This window comes from Idiotropiscis lumnitzeri, chromosome 8, assembly GCF_059441095.1.
Source record: "Idiotropiscis lumnitzeri isolate Australia: NSW breed Sydney's pygmy pipehorse chromosome 8, RoL_Ilum_1.0, whole genome shotgun sequence".
Lineage (NCBI taxonomy): Eukaryota > Metazoa > Chordata > Actinopteri > Syngnathiformes > Syngnathidae > Idiotropiscis > Idiotropiscis lumnitzeri.
Genome location: NC_142398.1, coordinates 5655385 through 5671725, shown reverse-complemented (window position 1 = coordinate 5671725; position 16341 = coordinate 5655385). Strand labels below are relative to the sequence as shown.

The window sequence follows — 16341 nt, the reverse complement described above, 5'->3', positions numbered from 1 at the left end:
TTGCAGCTTGGTCACGTTGCTTGTGTTAGACATGCAATTCTTTGCGTGTCGACAATGTTTTACAGCAGCCTTAAAAACACAGAAACACGTAACACTTGGGAATTGAAATAAGGACACTGAGCTGTTCTATAAACTGTGGTAACCATTGATTCATTTTCAGGGTGTAAGCACAGCTAGTAAAAATTAGCAAAGTAATCATAACCAAGTAACTCGCAATGGTGCCGGATAACCGTTGATGCCACTCATGCCGAGTTTTAGCCAGCCCCCACCGTCAATTAGCCATCATTTATCCCCGATAAAGGAAATATTTTGGTTTGAATCGCTAATGGTAGAAACGTATAGGACAACACCAGTCTTGCCTCCACTCCTCGTCTTCTGTCAGTGTGGGCAAGCAGCCTGGCACAGGCTTGGCGGGCCCCGACGATGGGCTCTGGTCGCTGGGGTTTAACTTGGGGCTCTCGCCGCCGGTGCGTGTGTATTCCAAGTACAGGTCCGACTTGAGGAACAGAGGGTAGGTGTTCTCCTCCATGGTGGCCTGGATCTCTGTCTGGGCCTGCGACACAAGAGAGACACTATTAGTGTAAATGTTAAATACTGTACAGCTACTATAAGATGGAAAGCAAACGCTGCAAACTTGGGATTCATGATGCAAATGCCCAACACTCATTTCTTGCATCCTGTTGGGGTAAATACGTCAACCATTTTATACACTGATGTTGGGTAAGTACACATTGTTAAGAACAACCTCACTTTGCTGAGTTCTGCAAAAGGAGGATAAAAAGACAGATGTACTTTATGCAAACAAGGCTAGCAACTGCTGTGCTGAACAAATTAAAATCCTGTATCATCTGTCTGTCATGACTCATTGACGTCAAAGGACAACAGCGAAATTATTTTTAATGCCTCAATAAAATGTCGGCCAAGAGATGATTGAAACAAAAAGTAAACACATGCGCGGATGCCAAACCACATCACTTCAACTCCATTTTCTTTTAAGTACACTGGAATCAAGCTGGAGGCGGGGATTTTTACGCCTTCGACGTCATGGCACAATACTTGAAAATCTACTGAACAGGGGTTTTCCTGCACAGGGACTATGGAGGTGGTGCCACATGAAATCGAGCTGACCAGTGAAGGCAAATGTTGTGAACCAAAATAAAAATAGACAAAAAATGATTGAGTATTGAGTTGAGTAGAAGTAGCATCATATTAGCGAAGCCTGAGGTTTTGCCATGTCGTTGCCCATTTTAGTCTAAAACTTAATTTGAGGAATGTGCTTTTCTGTGTTTTCACTCTTTGGGGAGAACAGACTTCACTGAAAATTATTGCTGCCAAGTTGCCTTAGATGGGCCCGACCATGAGGCACTGGAGTGCAAGAAACCATAAAACAAAAGGAAAAATAGGAGACAGGAATGTTCTGCCACCAGCTGTGAAAGGGTCGCTGAAATGTGTTCATTAAGCACTCTTCACAGGGTCACAATGAACTTTACACACAATCCACTTGTGTGATTATTTTGTTGATTTAATATTGAACAGTGTTGCGGATTCTGTGTTTAGTAAGAAGTAGAATTGATTTTTTTCAAGGATAAGTTAAATAACAGTAAAATGCATTATTGTACCATTGGGCGTGCAACCTACGCATTGGTCAGAATGGTACCCCCCAACTTCAACTCTATATTCACAACCTCTGCCTCAATGGAAAGAAAGGTTTAAACTGCTTACTTGCTGAGCAAATCAACAGTCATCTGTGCAACATCAGTGTGAAAAACCTACCTGTTCAAACATGGCGAGGTCAGGATGCGGCCTCCCCACGCAGTCTCGTATGAAGCTCTTGGTGGCCGGCTTGATCTGCCTGGAGACGATGCCGGCGCCATCCACGATGTACTTCCTGTAGATGGCCTTTGCCAGCTTGGCCCGCTTCTCCGGGCTTGTCTTGCGGAATCCCGAGCAGGCGAACCAGAAGTCCAACAGGTCAGCGCAGCCTTCCTGGCACAGGAAGTTACGGAACAGCTGGATTCCCTCCTGGTCGTCCAGCAGCGAGTGGAGTGACTCGGCCCACTTCAGGTAGGGCGGCGTGGGTGAGGCAGAGCCCTCCGGTTCGTAGCCCAGGTCCAGGTCGGGCCGGCGGGGCGTTGCGGATGACGACGAGGAGGGCGCGTAGACAGATGAGTCGGCTGTCTTGCCGGATAAGGGAAGCGGAAACCCGGGAGTTTGTGAGAGCGCGCCGGGACGGGTGGCCACCGACTGCATGGGTGGCTCAACGTCAGAGCCCTCCTCGCCAGGGACCGGCGGCCGCGGCGCATCCTCTGTGAAATGGGCCAGGCCGCTGAGCGGGGCAACAACCCCGCCGCCGCCGCCTCTGAAGCCGATCCCGTGTAAGTCCCTGACAACACTCATGTCTCTGGTTGCGCACAGCAGAGGTCACAGTTGCCCCCGTAGCGATGATTTTGTAGACAAACAATTCACCCTGCAAAAAGGGAGACAAGAATAGCGGTTGGTGTCACAAAGGAAATCATGCTGCGAGACGTCAAATCTATTATTACAGCGGCACCATCAGAGATGACATTATTAACCATCCTATTATCTTGTGGGACAAATTACAACATTTGTCAAAAACGCAAGTGTACTTACCAACTGTAGAGTCAACAACCCTTTAAAAAAAGGGCAATTTTGAAATACATAAGCGCATTTTTATCATGTATTTTTTTCTATACTTCTGTCAACTGTAACGTAATTTGGTCGATCGACATATACATTTTTTTGGAGCTGCCCCTGGCCATGGCCGCAATGATGGCTCATATTTTCCGTCACTTCCAAGGCTAATATCATGGATTTGATCCACTGAAATGCCTTTTTACTCTGCCGTTTTTATTCCTTCCTATGTATTCTAACAGCTCAAAAAGTGTTCATTCCCGACTCATAAGTTTTGTTTTCTGTGCATTTTTAAGTGCCAAATTAAACCACACTTCATCATTATTATGGTCAGCCGACTTCAGTGTTTGGCAAGCATCCCACTGCTATCAACCATTTAAACATTCGATCAAAATTAGGGGGGTAACAAAACCTGAGTTTGAAGCAAAAAACCTTAATATTTGACTCAAAAAAAGGACACTCCTATCACAGGAACCGCCTTTAAATGGTCTGTCTGACCATGCTGGTAGTATTGTACATAGTAAATCTTGAGAATTTTACACCCAAACATACAATATGGCTTAAGTGACAAAACGATATAACAATGTATAGGTAAGTGACAACTCGTTTCCGCCATTTTTCGTGAGCCCACTTCGGTGTGATCATCTTGCACAGATCTGTTTTGCACTCCTTTCAGAAACATAATATGTAGACCTATCACGACCAATTTTGAGGGGTGTAGGGAACATACAGAAAAAGTCACATCCAATTTGTATGCTGCCAAACAACATTATAACGCTGCCAACATTTTTGTCTCCTAACCTTCAACTGGGGTGGTGGAAATTTGGGGCGCAGTAGAGATGTCCAACGGCATAAGTTAGCCGTCCGTTACCAGCGCTGTTGTGGGAATCTCCGGTAGCCAAACAAACAACAGGTAGACAGGGGTCGCACTGCAGGGATGGCTTTTATGGCACACGTAATCGTCCCCTATGCTTATCTCGACTCAAAACGCTTCTCTACTCTTACTTGTCCCTTAACAGCGTCAACCCGCTTTGAACATTCAGTCACAGGCCATTCCATTTTAACGATGGAGAAAGTTAGCTACATTTTGCCCACTTTTTAAGCTTTTAAAATTTCACAACTTCTTCAATTCTATTTACAAAATTTAAACACTGTTTTGTTAGTTTATTTCAGCTCTTTCCGGTGACTTTTGTCTTGCTGTGGAAACAATTTTGTTGTCACGTTACTACGATGTCAGAAAGTGAGAACATTGAGCTCAAGCTGCTTAATTTTTTACATGTTAAAGTGCATATTTTTTTCCAAAATTAATGCTCTTATTCATAACCATGCAGATGGCTACATTGCCGTGTGAAACAAACAACATTAGTGTCAATGCTGCAATCAAACCAAGAATAGCCGGAATGGTAGCCTTGCTAAGCAAACAATAGCATGGTTGCATTCTATCCAATCGTGACAGTTAGCCACTCTGAGCATAAGTTTGCTAGCGGGGAGCGTACTCTCGAAGGTCGCCGTTTAAGTTCGAATAATGAGTCGAACAATTAAATCAACAAAAAAAAAAATACTTTTGGAGTAAACCAACAACAACGCGCCGTGAGTAAGTTGGGCAAATTTGCTAGTAAGCTAGTTAGCACGGGAGTTGGGAGGGGGGATTGGAGCTAGGTAGCTAACTAGCCTTGAAGCTGTGCCCACCAACAGCGTGCCAAGGCTTTGAAGTGAGAATCTCATTCATCTAGGGCCTTGTGAGAGGGGCGGTGCGTGTGTGGGGGATGGTGGGGCGACTCCAGCAACAAACTCCACAACTACATAAAACGGCCTGAACGAGAATCAAAAACCCAACCACAATCCTCCTCCCCCCTCCTACAACGCCGACGCTACTTCTTCCAAGGCTACTTGTCTTTATCGAGAGAAAAAAAGCTTCCAAAAGTGCTCAAACTCGTTCGCGAGGCAAACAAAACAAAAAAAAAAGCCGAGCGGCACGTTTTCCACTCAGACTGTTAGCCTGTTAGCTACTTTAGCATGCTAGTTAGCATTAGCGCCGATGAGCTCCCCCTCTCTACACACACACACACACACACACATATCGTGCTTTTTTTTTGCTTCGCACGCACACAAAAACTCTTACCGTCTCTGAGAGGCCGTTCCCCGTGTCGTGCCGCATTGGGGATACTGGCACCGAGTGTATACCCCACAAGGCGGCATGAGGAAAGCTTCATTGGCGTAAATGTAGGTGAAAAAGAAATGAAGCCGACGTCTTTGCCCCCCCGCCCCTCCCCTCAACTCCCCATGGTGGCGGAGTGGCTACACCGAGAGAGAGCGAGAGAGCGAGAGAGAGAGAGAGAGAGAGAGAGAGAGAGAGAGAGAGAGAGAGAGAGAGAGAGAGAGAGAGACGCGCGTGCTTGCACGGGCACGCCAAAGTGGACCTCGTCCATTGAGTGGCGACGAGCAGAACGGAGCATTTATCGGTACAGTTTCTACAATAAGGAAGTATTTGAAACAGAAAGCAATTACAGCTATTTCTGCTTGTGTTGAATCCGATATTTTTGGGAAGATATTCATAAATGTATTTAATCGTTTTGTTTTCTATGCTCTCTATGTTTTGTGTTGTTCTACACCCTACCGTTATGTTCTTCTTGTCTAAAATTGTTAAATGTGTTCTATTTGTTATTATAATTAACATATGTTAAATTAGTACATTATTCAAACAAGTATTTATTTGTAATGTCACTGGTACGTGACTCACATTAAAACCTACCTACCTTTACTGAGTCCATTCAAAACATTATATAAAATATATTTTTATTTTTGTGCATTGAGTTTTAATTTTTACATGTGTTTATTTAAATCATGCTTTTTTTCGACCTGAGTACTAGTAGTGAAATATTTTATTGGTAATCATATTTTTTCTACGTTAACATGTTAATTTGATATATTTTCATTTTTACTTCATTGTATTAATATTTATATTTTTTGTGGGTTGATGATTTTTTGCAGGGGTGGGGGTTATATATTCCTTTTGTTAAATTATGCTTGGTTTGGAAAGTCAAACAAAATTTTTACTGATTGTATTTCAATACATCCATCCATCCATTTTCTGTACCACCTCTCCTCAAAAGGGTTGAGGGGGTGCTGGAACCTATCCCAGCTACCTTCGGGCAGTAGGCGGGGGACACTCTGAACTCATTGCCAGCAAATCGCAGGGCACACGTTGACGAACAACCATCCGCACTCACACTCATACCTAGGGGCAATTCAGAGTGTCCAATCAACCTGCCATGCATGTTTTTGGAATGTGGAGGAAACCGGAGTACCCGGAGGAAACCCACGCAGGCACGGGGAGAACATACACACAGAAAGGCCGGAGCCGGAATCAAACCCACGACTTCTGCACTGCGAGGCCGTTGTGCTAACCAGTCTTCCACCCTGCCGCCTTTCTTCAGGACAAGCCAAGCCAAATCTTAAAATTACTGGTATATATAATTTTTACATGTCAAAGTTTTATATATTTATTTTTTATTTTTGTTTTGTTTTCATTTCATGATTTTTCCTAACTGTAGCTAAATATAAGCAGTAAAAAATATTATTGCTTATGGTATAAATTAGTAAAAAAATAAAAAAATATGTTATTTGTCATGTTTTAATTTCAAATGTAAAAAGATAAAAATAAGATTTTTTTAAATTATAATTTTAATAGTTTTTACATATATATCCCAGCTATCTTAGGGCAGTATATATATATATATATATATATATATATATATAGCAGTAAAATTGAGGTTATTTGCCAGTGATCTCTTTGGTAATCACACACCCCAGACAGAAAGTTAATTGAGGCAAAAACTTGCAGATTAACCACTAGTTCACCTCAATCTGTCTTCAGTACATGTTTTAATTTAACAATGACGCAAACTGGCCATGTCTGCTCACTCAAGAAATGAATACTGCGATTCAGTTTTTTGGTTTTAAATGGAAAAAATGTGCTCTCACCGGCAGTTTCTTCCTTTCCGTCAGTTCACCGGGGCTCTCGTCCACTTCTGCACCCCGGTCGGCAGCGGGCAAGCACGCCGCCTGTCAGTCTTCTCATCCCGGCTGTCAGTCAGTCATTCAGCCGGGATGAGCACCAACCAAGCAAATCTTCATTGGTAGAGCGAGAGAGTGAGAGAGCGAGAGAGAGGGCAAGAGAGAGAGAGAGAGAGAGAGAGAGAGCAATAGAGAGACATTAGATCACAATGCATGTACTCTTAAATGAGGACAGCCTAATTAAAGCTGTAGTGGTGATTTATTGTTTTTGTAATACATTCTTATAGATTCAAATCAAATGGCTTACCAGCATGTCTTCTCAGTCAGGTGGGGTCCACACAGTTGCACAGGTCCAATCCTGGACCAGTGATTGGTGCTGCTGTCTCATGGTGACCGAGCATTGCCTATGGGAAACAAGGTTACATTTACTCATTTGCATAAACGTAGAGTGGGCCACGTGTCGGAATCTACCTGACCTGCTGAGTTAAACGTTGCCAAAGACGCTATCGTCAACGCAAAGTGATGTCATCGTGAATACAGCAAAGCAACACTTGATTCATATGAGAGACTCTTTGCGTGCCACTGTTTTGGTTAGCAACAGTGTGAAAAATGTTCTCAGGAGCTGTTACACATATAGACAAAAAGCCACAGTGGCTTTTTGGTAGATAGTGTCAGCTCTTTGTTAAAAGATGCAAAAATAAAGCACACAAAAGAAACAAATACCATCTACTGTTACGCATGAGTTTTTGTTGCATCCAGCGCAAGTGTCTTGAATCTGTGCAGCGTACAATCAACTCTCAAGGCTATCAAGGTGTTTAAATGTGCTTCATTCATTCAATGCCAGCTATTCTCAAAAAAGAGAACCCATAGCGTATTGGCCAATTTAGAGCATTCCAATTGATCTTTTTAGGCTGACAGAAAATTGTGTTTCATGACTATTCCATGCAAACAACTTTCATCACGAGAAAAAGTTTGGTTGTACCTTTTTTACAATTTTAGTAATCAACAATAGAATAGGGATTATTTAAAAAAAAAAAACTTTCACATAAAGCTGACCAATGTGAATAGATACATTTTCTGCACAACTGTGACTTTTAATTAACTGATCATTTTTGCTTAAGTGAGGCCTCACACATCTAAACAGTCCTTTTCTTCAATTAGATACCAAGAGCAACAACGGAAATGTGTTTTTGATGGCAAAATAATGGAGCAATTATCAGCCGGGCCGATATTTGGTATTTTGACGATTATCGGCAATGCCCTTTTTTTTTTTTTTTTTTAAGCAGAGGCAGATATGCCAGCCCACAGTGCCATCTGATTGGTTCCTTGGGCAGCCAATCAGCAGTAAGCTGCCTTTTTTCCTTTTTCACCTGAGTCACACGGCACTACCGCAGAGGTCCTGCAAGCAGAGCAAGGTGAAGCGACAGAAAAAAATATATTTTAATGAATGTCAGTCTACTACATCTCACAACCACTTGTAGGATTACTATGAGCCCTTTTATGCCATATAAACTCAAGGGGTAGTTCTACTCGCCACAGTAAGATGCCTTGCCTACAGGTTAAATCCAATCGCTCCCCCATTGTCACATTGCGGAGGTAATTGGCTACTTGAATGACATGGCTCCAGACATCAGTAAAGTTGATGATAATACTGAGAGGGAAATGGTGATAAAAGTGTATGTGTGTAAGCCACATGTTAAGATGCTTATTTTCATTGAACTATAAGCTCCCTGCACTTTTTGTTCGACTTTGTTTCGATTTTCTAAGATCTAAAAAGCTTTAACAAGTTGCAAATCACTAAAGTTGTTTAATAAAAGTCACGTTTAGGAGTTTTTATTTACCAAAGTTTTGACACCCTTTTCCTTTTTTTTTTTTTTAGTTGTTTTTTTTTACAAATAAATATCAGCTTCAAATATGGGTTCACAGTTTCCAGGACTACTAATAATCAGTATCGGTCTTGAAAAAAAGCATATCGGTCTCTCACTAAAATATTGTACAGTTTTGCCTATTTTTTTTGCGGTTCATGGGGTAAACCCTCGCAAGAAGTGAAAAACCGCCAAGTGGAGGTTGACATTATTATTATTATTATTATTTAGACATAAGATGATGATGGGACGGCACAGTGGTCAACTGGTTAGCACGATGACCTCACAGTGCAGTTGTTGTGGTTTTACTTCAACCATCCGCATCACACTCACACCTAGGGGCAATTTAGAGTGTCCAATAATCCTGCCATGCACGTTTTTGGAATGTGGGAGGAAACCGAAGTCCCCGAAGGAAACACAAGGCTGGAGTAGGAATCGAACCCTGCACCTCTGTACAGTGATGCGATCATGCTACCGTGACACCGTCCACCATGATGATGATTATTATTAATATTAGGATTATTTAAAAAAATGTTTTAAAAAAATGGGGGGGGGAGGATTTACGCTACTATTACACCGTTGCACCCGACAAACATCAACATTTAATTTGCCGATGTTTCATTGTCCTTGCTGCTCGAAGATGCTTGTTGGATGGCAGCGCCCCGCTCACAGCTTCTGAACACAGATGTTTACAACTCTGACTAACTGAACGGCACATTTGAATAACGTTATAATTCTCCGAACTGAACTTTGTTCAAAAGTTCCGTTCGTTATTTACGTGGATGAGACTGGCATGGTACAACAAGAAATATGCGGGGTCATCGCAGCCAATCAAGATCATGGGATGAATCCACCCGTGCTCTCATTGGTCAATCTCGTGCCGTGAACCAATCAGTTGCCTTGGATGAGTGCCCAAGGGTATGTACAAAGCCTCAGAGTCAACTATTTTCAAATATTATATTTAAATATATGTTCGTCCTAATGTCAGAAGGCTCTGTCCGCTTGATTGGCAGACCTTAAACACGCATGCTTTATTACAGAAGTGTATTTTCATTACTGCGACACACACACACTCATACGCACACACACGCAAGCACTTACGTACACTAGTGGTGTTGTTATTGTTTGCCGCAGTTGCCCCCGGAGACGAGAAGGAAAGAGAGAGAGAGACAAAGACAGAATACCGAGGAGGCTGAACTTGACCTTTATGATGTCTTGGTGAGGAAGGGTTGGGGGCATGTTGCTACTTATGAATCTATAATGAGCCTCCTCCGCGTGCGTGCTCGATTGTGTGTGTGCGCGCGTGCGCTTGTGCACGCATGTGCTCAGCCGTCTCAGCTCTCAGCTGAAAAAAGGTCATCACACGGGGCGGGGGCTTTAATACACCTGGCATCCGTCTATCCAGCTACAGTACCTATGACCTCGAGTAGACAACATTAATATTTACAGTAGTCTAAAAGTCCAGCGCCCCTGATTGCAACTCCTAAAGTTGTGTGTGTGCCACACAAGCCAGCAGAAGATCCTTTTTTCGTTGGAGCACTTGCTGAGTTGAGCCTTAGACCCCATTTCTTATGGCGAGTCTTCAAAATGATCACCCAACTTTGACCACATTAGTCTTTATAGGAAAACAAATCTCTGAAATTGTGTCCATCTTTCGATATGTTGGCGCTCATTTGGGCAAATTCCCTAGTAGAGTTTGTCAAAGTACAAGCTCTGAAATTCCCCCAAAATGGCTGCTTCAAACCGGAATGGCGGATTTCCTGTTTCATTTCAAATATGGGCCCTTTATGACCTTTTCATGTCCACCCAATATTGCATCTAAAGGTGAAGTGACACTTTGAATTTAGTTCTTTGGTTGTTGCGTTGGGGATCCATTCATTTCAGATTTGTTGAGGCCACCAAAAAGATCATTCATTCATGGCAAATCCTCAAAATGATCATCACTGTCATGTTTCCTGAGTTCTGTGGCTGACTGTGGTATTTTTTCAGTCCCTGAGCCTGGTGGATGGATGGAGCCTCTAGTGCACACCTGCTTGACATTCCAATCAGCTGGGTATATAGGTACTGGAGAAGTGGAGCGCGTTGCTGGAATATTGTTTCTAAATCCATGTTTCCCCAAATTTGATCGTGTGCGTGGGTTTTCCGCCACGTAAATTAGCTTCTCATCCGCGCATGTAAGTAATTCCGTTTTTTGTAATTCTAGATTAGATTTGTTTGTCCTTGTGTAGTCAGGACTTTCTCATAATTGGGCTGAGTTCTTTTGTTAGATTTTTACTGCACCTCTGTTCCATTCATTTTTTTGTCCATCATTCCAGCGCCTAGCTTCCACTGTGCTCCGGAAATCAGCTTTATACTGATGTAGTTCTTCATTTATTTATTTGCATTTATCCTTGCTCATGTTCTCGTGCTCCCTTGGTCTAAAAAAATATTGCATTCACTCATAAGATTTGTTTGGCTCTGCTTTGGGATTTGAAGTTACGGGCACGCGATTGTGACAATCACTATATATGTCAATACAATTCAATGACGGTACATTTTTAAAGTTGATTTCTTCAATTCTGTGATTCACTGGGATTACGTTTCAATTCGACATGTTACGGCTTAGTTCAAGACCGTACGATGCAATGAGTGTCTTGTTGAATGTAGACAATCATTTTACAAGCCGCCATGACAAAATCAAACAAAGAATCATTTAACAATATGAATTAAGTTGTCTCCCATTGTTATACGGTGTTCCACAGGGTTCAATTTTGGGGGCCCTGCTGTTTTCATTGTATTTGCTGCCCCCAGTTCCATCCAAAGCATGATATTTCCTTTCATTGCTATCCGGATGACAGTCCGATCTGATGTCCTGCTGAGCAAACAGTACTTTTCTCCTTCAGCCCTCTTTTGTCCTGTCTGGAGGAAATCAAGGCCCGGATGGTAGTAAATCTCTCCAAATTTAATGAAAAGAAACCATAAGTTATGGTGTTTGGTCCCAGTGGCCATTTTACATCCCACCCTGCCTAAAGTCAAGAGTCCCAAACTTGGGTATTAAATTGGACAGTTGGAACGACAAATTGGTGCTATTATTAAACACAGATCTATTTTGTTTTTATCTTGGGCTGCTGGTTAAAGTAAAACCTATCTTTTCACAACAGCACTTTGAAATTAATTGATGCCTTCATTACATCTCAGATGGATTACTGTAATCCACTTTATTTTGGAGTCAGCCAGTCCTCCCTCAAGCATCTCCAGTTGGTCCAAAATGCTGTTGCTCGGCTCCAAACTGGTGCTTGTAGGTAGGAGCACATAAATCCAATTCTGGACTGACTTTATAGGCTCCCTGTTCACTTTTGAGTTTATTTTAGGATTCTTTTGTTTTTAAATCTTGAAATGGGCTTGCCCCACATTACCTCTCTGAGCTACTCCACCCTTACGTAGCTGCCCGGTTCCTCGGGTCAGCGGACCAGACACTACTAGAGGTAACGAAGATTACGCGGCAGCTCACAGGGGATCGAGTGTTTTCCGTTGTTGGGCCCTCTAATTCAATGAAACATATTTTGGTTTGATTTGTACTTTACATACAACACTTTGCAGGCAGCTGTGATTTATTCAGTTATTTAAGTAATAAAGTTGAGTTGAGCTCGGTCAGTACTGTAAATGTTGGAATTTCCTCTAAAACTTTTGTCAGAGACCAAGAGAAGTTGTAGCTTTTGTGATGTTTACTAACATGTAGCGACTTGTAAAAGCTTGCCAAGGCCCAAACTATTCAAGTTCATGAAATTACACTAATCATCGTCGATATCAAACCAATTTATACAGGTTTCTAAGTTTTTGATCAGTTCCTAATTTGGTGTACCGATGCTCATACATTTTTTTCTTTAACTCAAAACTGATTTTCCGATTTAAATTATATATATATATATATATATATATAATTATTATATATAGTATTGTTTTGTTTTGATCAGTGATTCATTTGTGCGAATTCGCCAGTCATACCTTAACAAACAACAGCAAGCCCTGTCACTATGGCCAAAATCGCTGCTTCAAATTGCCATTTCCTATTCAGATTTATTCTGTTGTTTGAGACGCTTTCATACATTTATGACGGATGTGTCCACCCAATTTCATTTTTACTCGTGAAACTGATGTCTGGGGCTGATTGATTTATTTATTATTTTCCATAAACATTCCACAGGGTCCTATGGAGAGTTCCCCTAAAAAAATGATTCAAGATGGCCCTATTATAAACCTAATTGACAGACAAGCCATCCTTGAGGTGTCAGCCTGCATTGTAAGGCTAAGCAGGGCTGTAACTCTTCACTTGTTTACCAGTGACAAGCATGTGGCCACGACTGCCACTTCAAATGAAGATAAAAAGCAGCGCGCCGGATGGCTGGCATTGAGTGGAAAGTGAGGAAATGGGTGCTATTTGTCCAGGGAGGAGCGGGGCGGAGGGGTCCTTTGTTCCAGCTGCCAATGCAGATTTAGGCATCTGTACGGAGGGACTGTCAGAAACAGGCTTATCTCTATGGGGCCCCCCTGTGGTACAAAGGGCCATTTAGATAGAACTGGCCCGCAGTAAAATCTTCATTATATGGCGCTTAAAGGAGCAACAGACCTCTGGCTCTTTAAGATGAATTGGAGCCAAGTGCTTGACCAAACAAGAGGTGGTGGCGGCCATTATGCTTGAGCTGATGTCTGGACATTGCCATGGCCATTGGCGATGACACCATTTTGTTCCTTCTGCCTTTTACACAGGACTTGTTGATGTATTGTGACAAGACGTTCAAGTGTTATTGTGTTAGGACAAAAATATTGATCAAATTCATATGTATTTTTGATAAAACGTCAAAATCTTAAAAGAAATTCCTAGTTTGATTGGGAAAAATGCTATGATATTGTGATAATATTCTGTTCTGTCTGTTCTTTTTTTGTCTGTTGTCTGCTGCCAGGTCGGCATTGCAAATGAGAATCACTTTTCCATTGCTTCACCTGCATGAATAAAGATTACCTTACAATTTTTTTGCGAGAGCTTAACTACACAGGGCAGTGGCCACCACGAAATATTGCCTTGAAAATGATTAAATAAAGAGGATATTTGTAAATGTATGTATACATTTAATGATGAGTAAAGTGATTTTGTTCATTTGTGCCATCTAATTTGTTTCCGCTCTGGCAGAGCGAAAATTAAAAGTTGTCCATGCGCAGTAGTTCCTTTTCAATACAAGAGAATGATGACACGCATCTCTCCTTCGCCCAGAGCTTAATGCGGCTGGAGATACATACAACGGGCTTCCTGCCATGAGGTTAGTGTCACATCTGTTTCTCAAGTGTGTCCATTTGACAGGATCTGGTGTAGCAAAAATAGCACAGAAAGCTGGCAAATCCTTTTTTTCTGCTTTCCTAACAGTGTTTCACATTAGAAGATCAGTTTTAATTTGGAATCAAATCGTTATATTTTAAAACTGTTGGCTTCATGAATTGTATCACATCCAACCAATATGACATAAAATTCTTTCAATTGATGCCATATTGATGTAAAATTGACATCCGATGCCCACTGGGAATGTATCCAATCGACTTTAATGAGAGTTGGGACAGCAGATATAAATTGGTTTGATATTGGTGATGAGCAGTTTGTTGTTTCTTTGAATTTAATTAAATTGGATAGTTTGGGCTTTGGTGAGCATATCAAATTGAATCATAATCACACTAAATTAAACTGAATCAAATTGTTACATTTTAACATTGTGACATCCTAGAATCGTATTGACCATTTTGATTGGGTTACTAATTGTGGAAAAATGTGCTATTTATCTAAAGTTTCTTTGCCCTGGCAGGACGGGATATAGAGAAGGATGAACAAGGCCGGTCCTCGACCTATTCATTTATTTCAGTCCATTTATCCATCTACTGGCCTCACCCAGCCAGTCATGTGTTGGTTTGCGAGTTGTCAAGTCTATCTGCCACCAGACAAGAGTCTTTGCCGGGACTTAAACTCGATTTAAAGAAAGGCACGGGGAAAAAAAAATATCTTTCTACAATATTAAGGTTGACGTTTTACTTTTTCCAAGAAAAAAAAATCAGACAATGTCACAAGACTGAGTTTTTTTTCTTAAAAAAATACTACTTTTTGGAAAAAAAAGTTTGATTTTCATTGGTATAAAACAGATTGTTTTGTATTCAAATGGAAAACAAGCAAGATATTGGGAATAATATATGGGTAGAGTCAAAGTCAGAATCTCGGGATAATTAAAAAAATAATAAATGTTACAGTACTACAAGTCAAGACTGCAATTTCCTGGTGGGAAAAATTAAGAAGTTTTTTTTTCTTTTCACCAAAATGAAAACAAAATATTTTTTGGGGGAAAACATACATTGAATTCTGAAAATATAAACTGAATACCCAGAAAATAATTTTTTTTGGGGGAGAAAAAGCCTTAAAATGACGACGTATTTTCTTGCTCAAGATAAAATTGAATAAAAATGACCAAATTAAAGTCACTGATGATGATCAGGCATTTTGATCAGGTGCCTCGTAGACACCAACCATGAAAGTCGAAAAAGACGTGTTTTATGATTAGATTCTTTGCCGTAGCATGAGTGGACATGCGGAAGGCATGAGCAAGGCCGCTCAACGATCCCTCCATCTATCTCTCCGTCCATCCATCCATCTGTTGGCCTTTCCCAGCCGCTCTCATGTTGGTTTGCGAGTTGTCAGTAAATCTGCCATGGCGTCCCGCTGACGTGCATTGTGACACCGCTGAATACTCCTGGTCCGCCAGTATGGCCTGCGCCAATGCTGGATTAGCCACACCGGATTAGCCGGCCGCCCTCCTGCTGCTTATTCAAATATTGTTTCACGTATTGTCATCATCCGTAGAGGAAATATGCGAAAAGAAAACAAAAAAAAGGGCAGTTTTCTAAGCGAATTCGGAGAGAGTCGGGAAGGACGGGATGCGAAGGCGCCACCGCCTATATTCGCCGCCGCCTTCCGAACGAAGCCTACCAAACGAAAACGAGGCATGAAAGCGAGCCTTGATCTTTGCTAACATGGCGTTCATCTGTCTTTTTTTTCAGCTCTCTCTCCCCCCTTCTCTCTCCTTCAACCCTCTCGCACATACACTTGGGAGTCAAGGCAATTGATGTGCTGCCTTTGATGGCAAAGAGAGGCCTATATTAGTGGCCAAAAAGGAGCCCCGGATGAAAGGGGCCAAAAAAGAAAAGAAAATAGATGGGAAAAATATGAGAAAAGACGGCGAGATGGCAGAGATTGGCGAAGGCGGAGAGGCTTACCGTGCAAGCCCGATGGCGGCCATGGCGTCGATGATCGGCCTTCTCCCTTGTGGTCTTGCCGGTCATCTCGAGGCGGGCGAACGGGGGCTCGGACCCTCGGTGAGGTTTTCGGGGGGACGTCCCGCCGGCGGACGCAGTCGCCATCTTTGTCCCGTTGTTGTCTTGGATGTGCCTCTCCTCCTCCTCTTCCTCGGCATCTTCATCCCTCCCCTTTCCTTGCCTTGGCTTTGATCGTGCCTCGCTCCCCTCCCTCGCGATGACATCATCACGCAGAGCATCAAAGGGAGCTTCTGGGGCTGGACCCTGGGTGGAAATATGAAGCATAAGGAGAGCTGTGACGACAAGGCGCCCCCCCAAGCAGCACATCCACCCTTTCGATGGGTGTACCCCAGGGCCCCCTGCTGAGACCCTTGATATTTTTTTTAAAGGCTTCCTGCACCGGCACCATCAACTTGTGTGATGCTCACCTCCATCTCTGGATGATGGCCACACCTCCTGTCTGGCCTCAAGCTTGTGGGTACGA

At 42.3% G+C, this 16341-nt stretch overlaps 2 protein-coding genes across 5 annotated transcripts in view; both read right to left on the bottom strand.

Annotated features, from left to right (window-relative positions):
• LOC148331834 (axin-1-like) overlaps positions 1-6783 on the bottom strand; it is an 18932-nt gene extending 12149 nt beyond the window's left edge. For 2 of the 4 annotated variants that reach the window (XM_088302720.1, XM_088302723.1), the window contains exons 1-3: positions 4775-4914; positions 1774-2467; positions 360-553 (exon numbers count right to left, since the gene is read on the bottom strand). In XM_088302720.1, the coding sequence (XP_088158846.1) occupies positions 360-553; positions 1774-2397 (818 nt within the window). In that variant the 5' untranslated portion in view covers positions 2398-2467; positions 4775-4914. Of the gene's footprint in view, positions 1-359; positions 554-1773; positions 2468-3453; positions 4690-4774; positions 4915-6636 lie in introns of those variants that run through there. The other 2 variants (XM_088302721.1, XM_088302722.1) reach the window with 2 other exon arrangements.
• On the bottom strand, positions 6702-16341 carry LOC148331833 (uncharacterized). The gene is made up of 4 exons (XM_088302724.1): positions 16286-16341; positions 15819-16121; positions 6977-7073; positions 6702-6783 (listed from the first exon to the last, which is right to left on the bottom strand). Exons 1-3 carry the CDS (start codon positions 16289-16291, stop codon positions 6993-6995), a joined length of 390 nt encoding a protein of 129 aa, XP_088158850.1. The 5' UTR covers positions 16292-16341; the 3' UTR covers positions 6702-6783; positions 6977-6992.

Bases quoted from the DNA above. Each gene is read 5' to 3' on its own strand.
- LOC148331833 (XM_088302724.1), bottom strand. The intron at 7,074-15,818 runs GTAAGCCTCTCC...TGTTTCCCATAG, and splicing joins GCCGCCATCGGGCTTGCACG to GCAATGCTCGGTCACCATGA.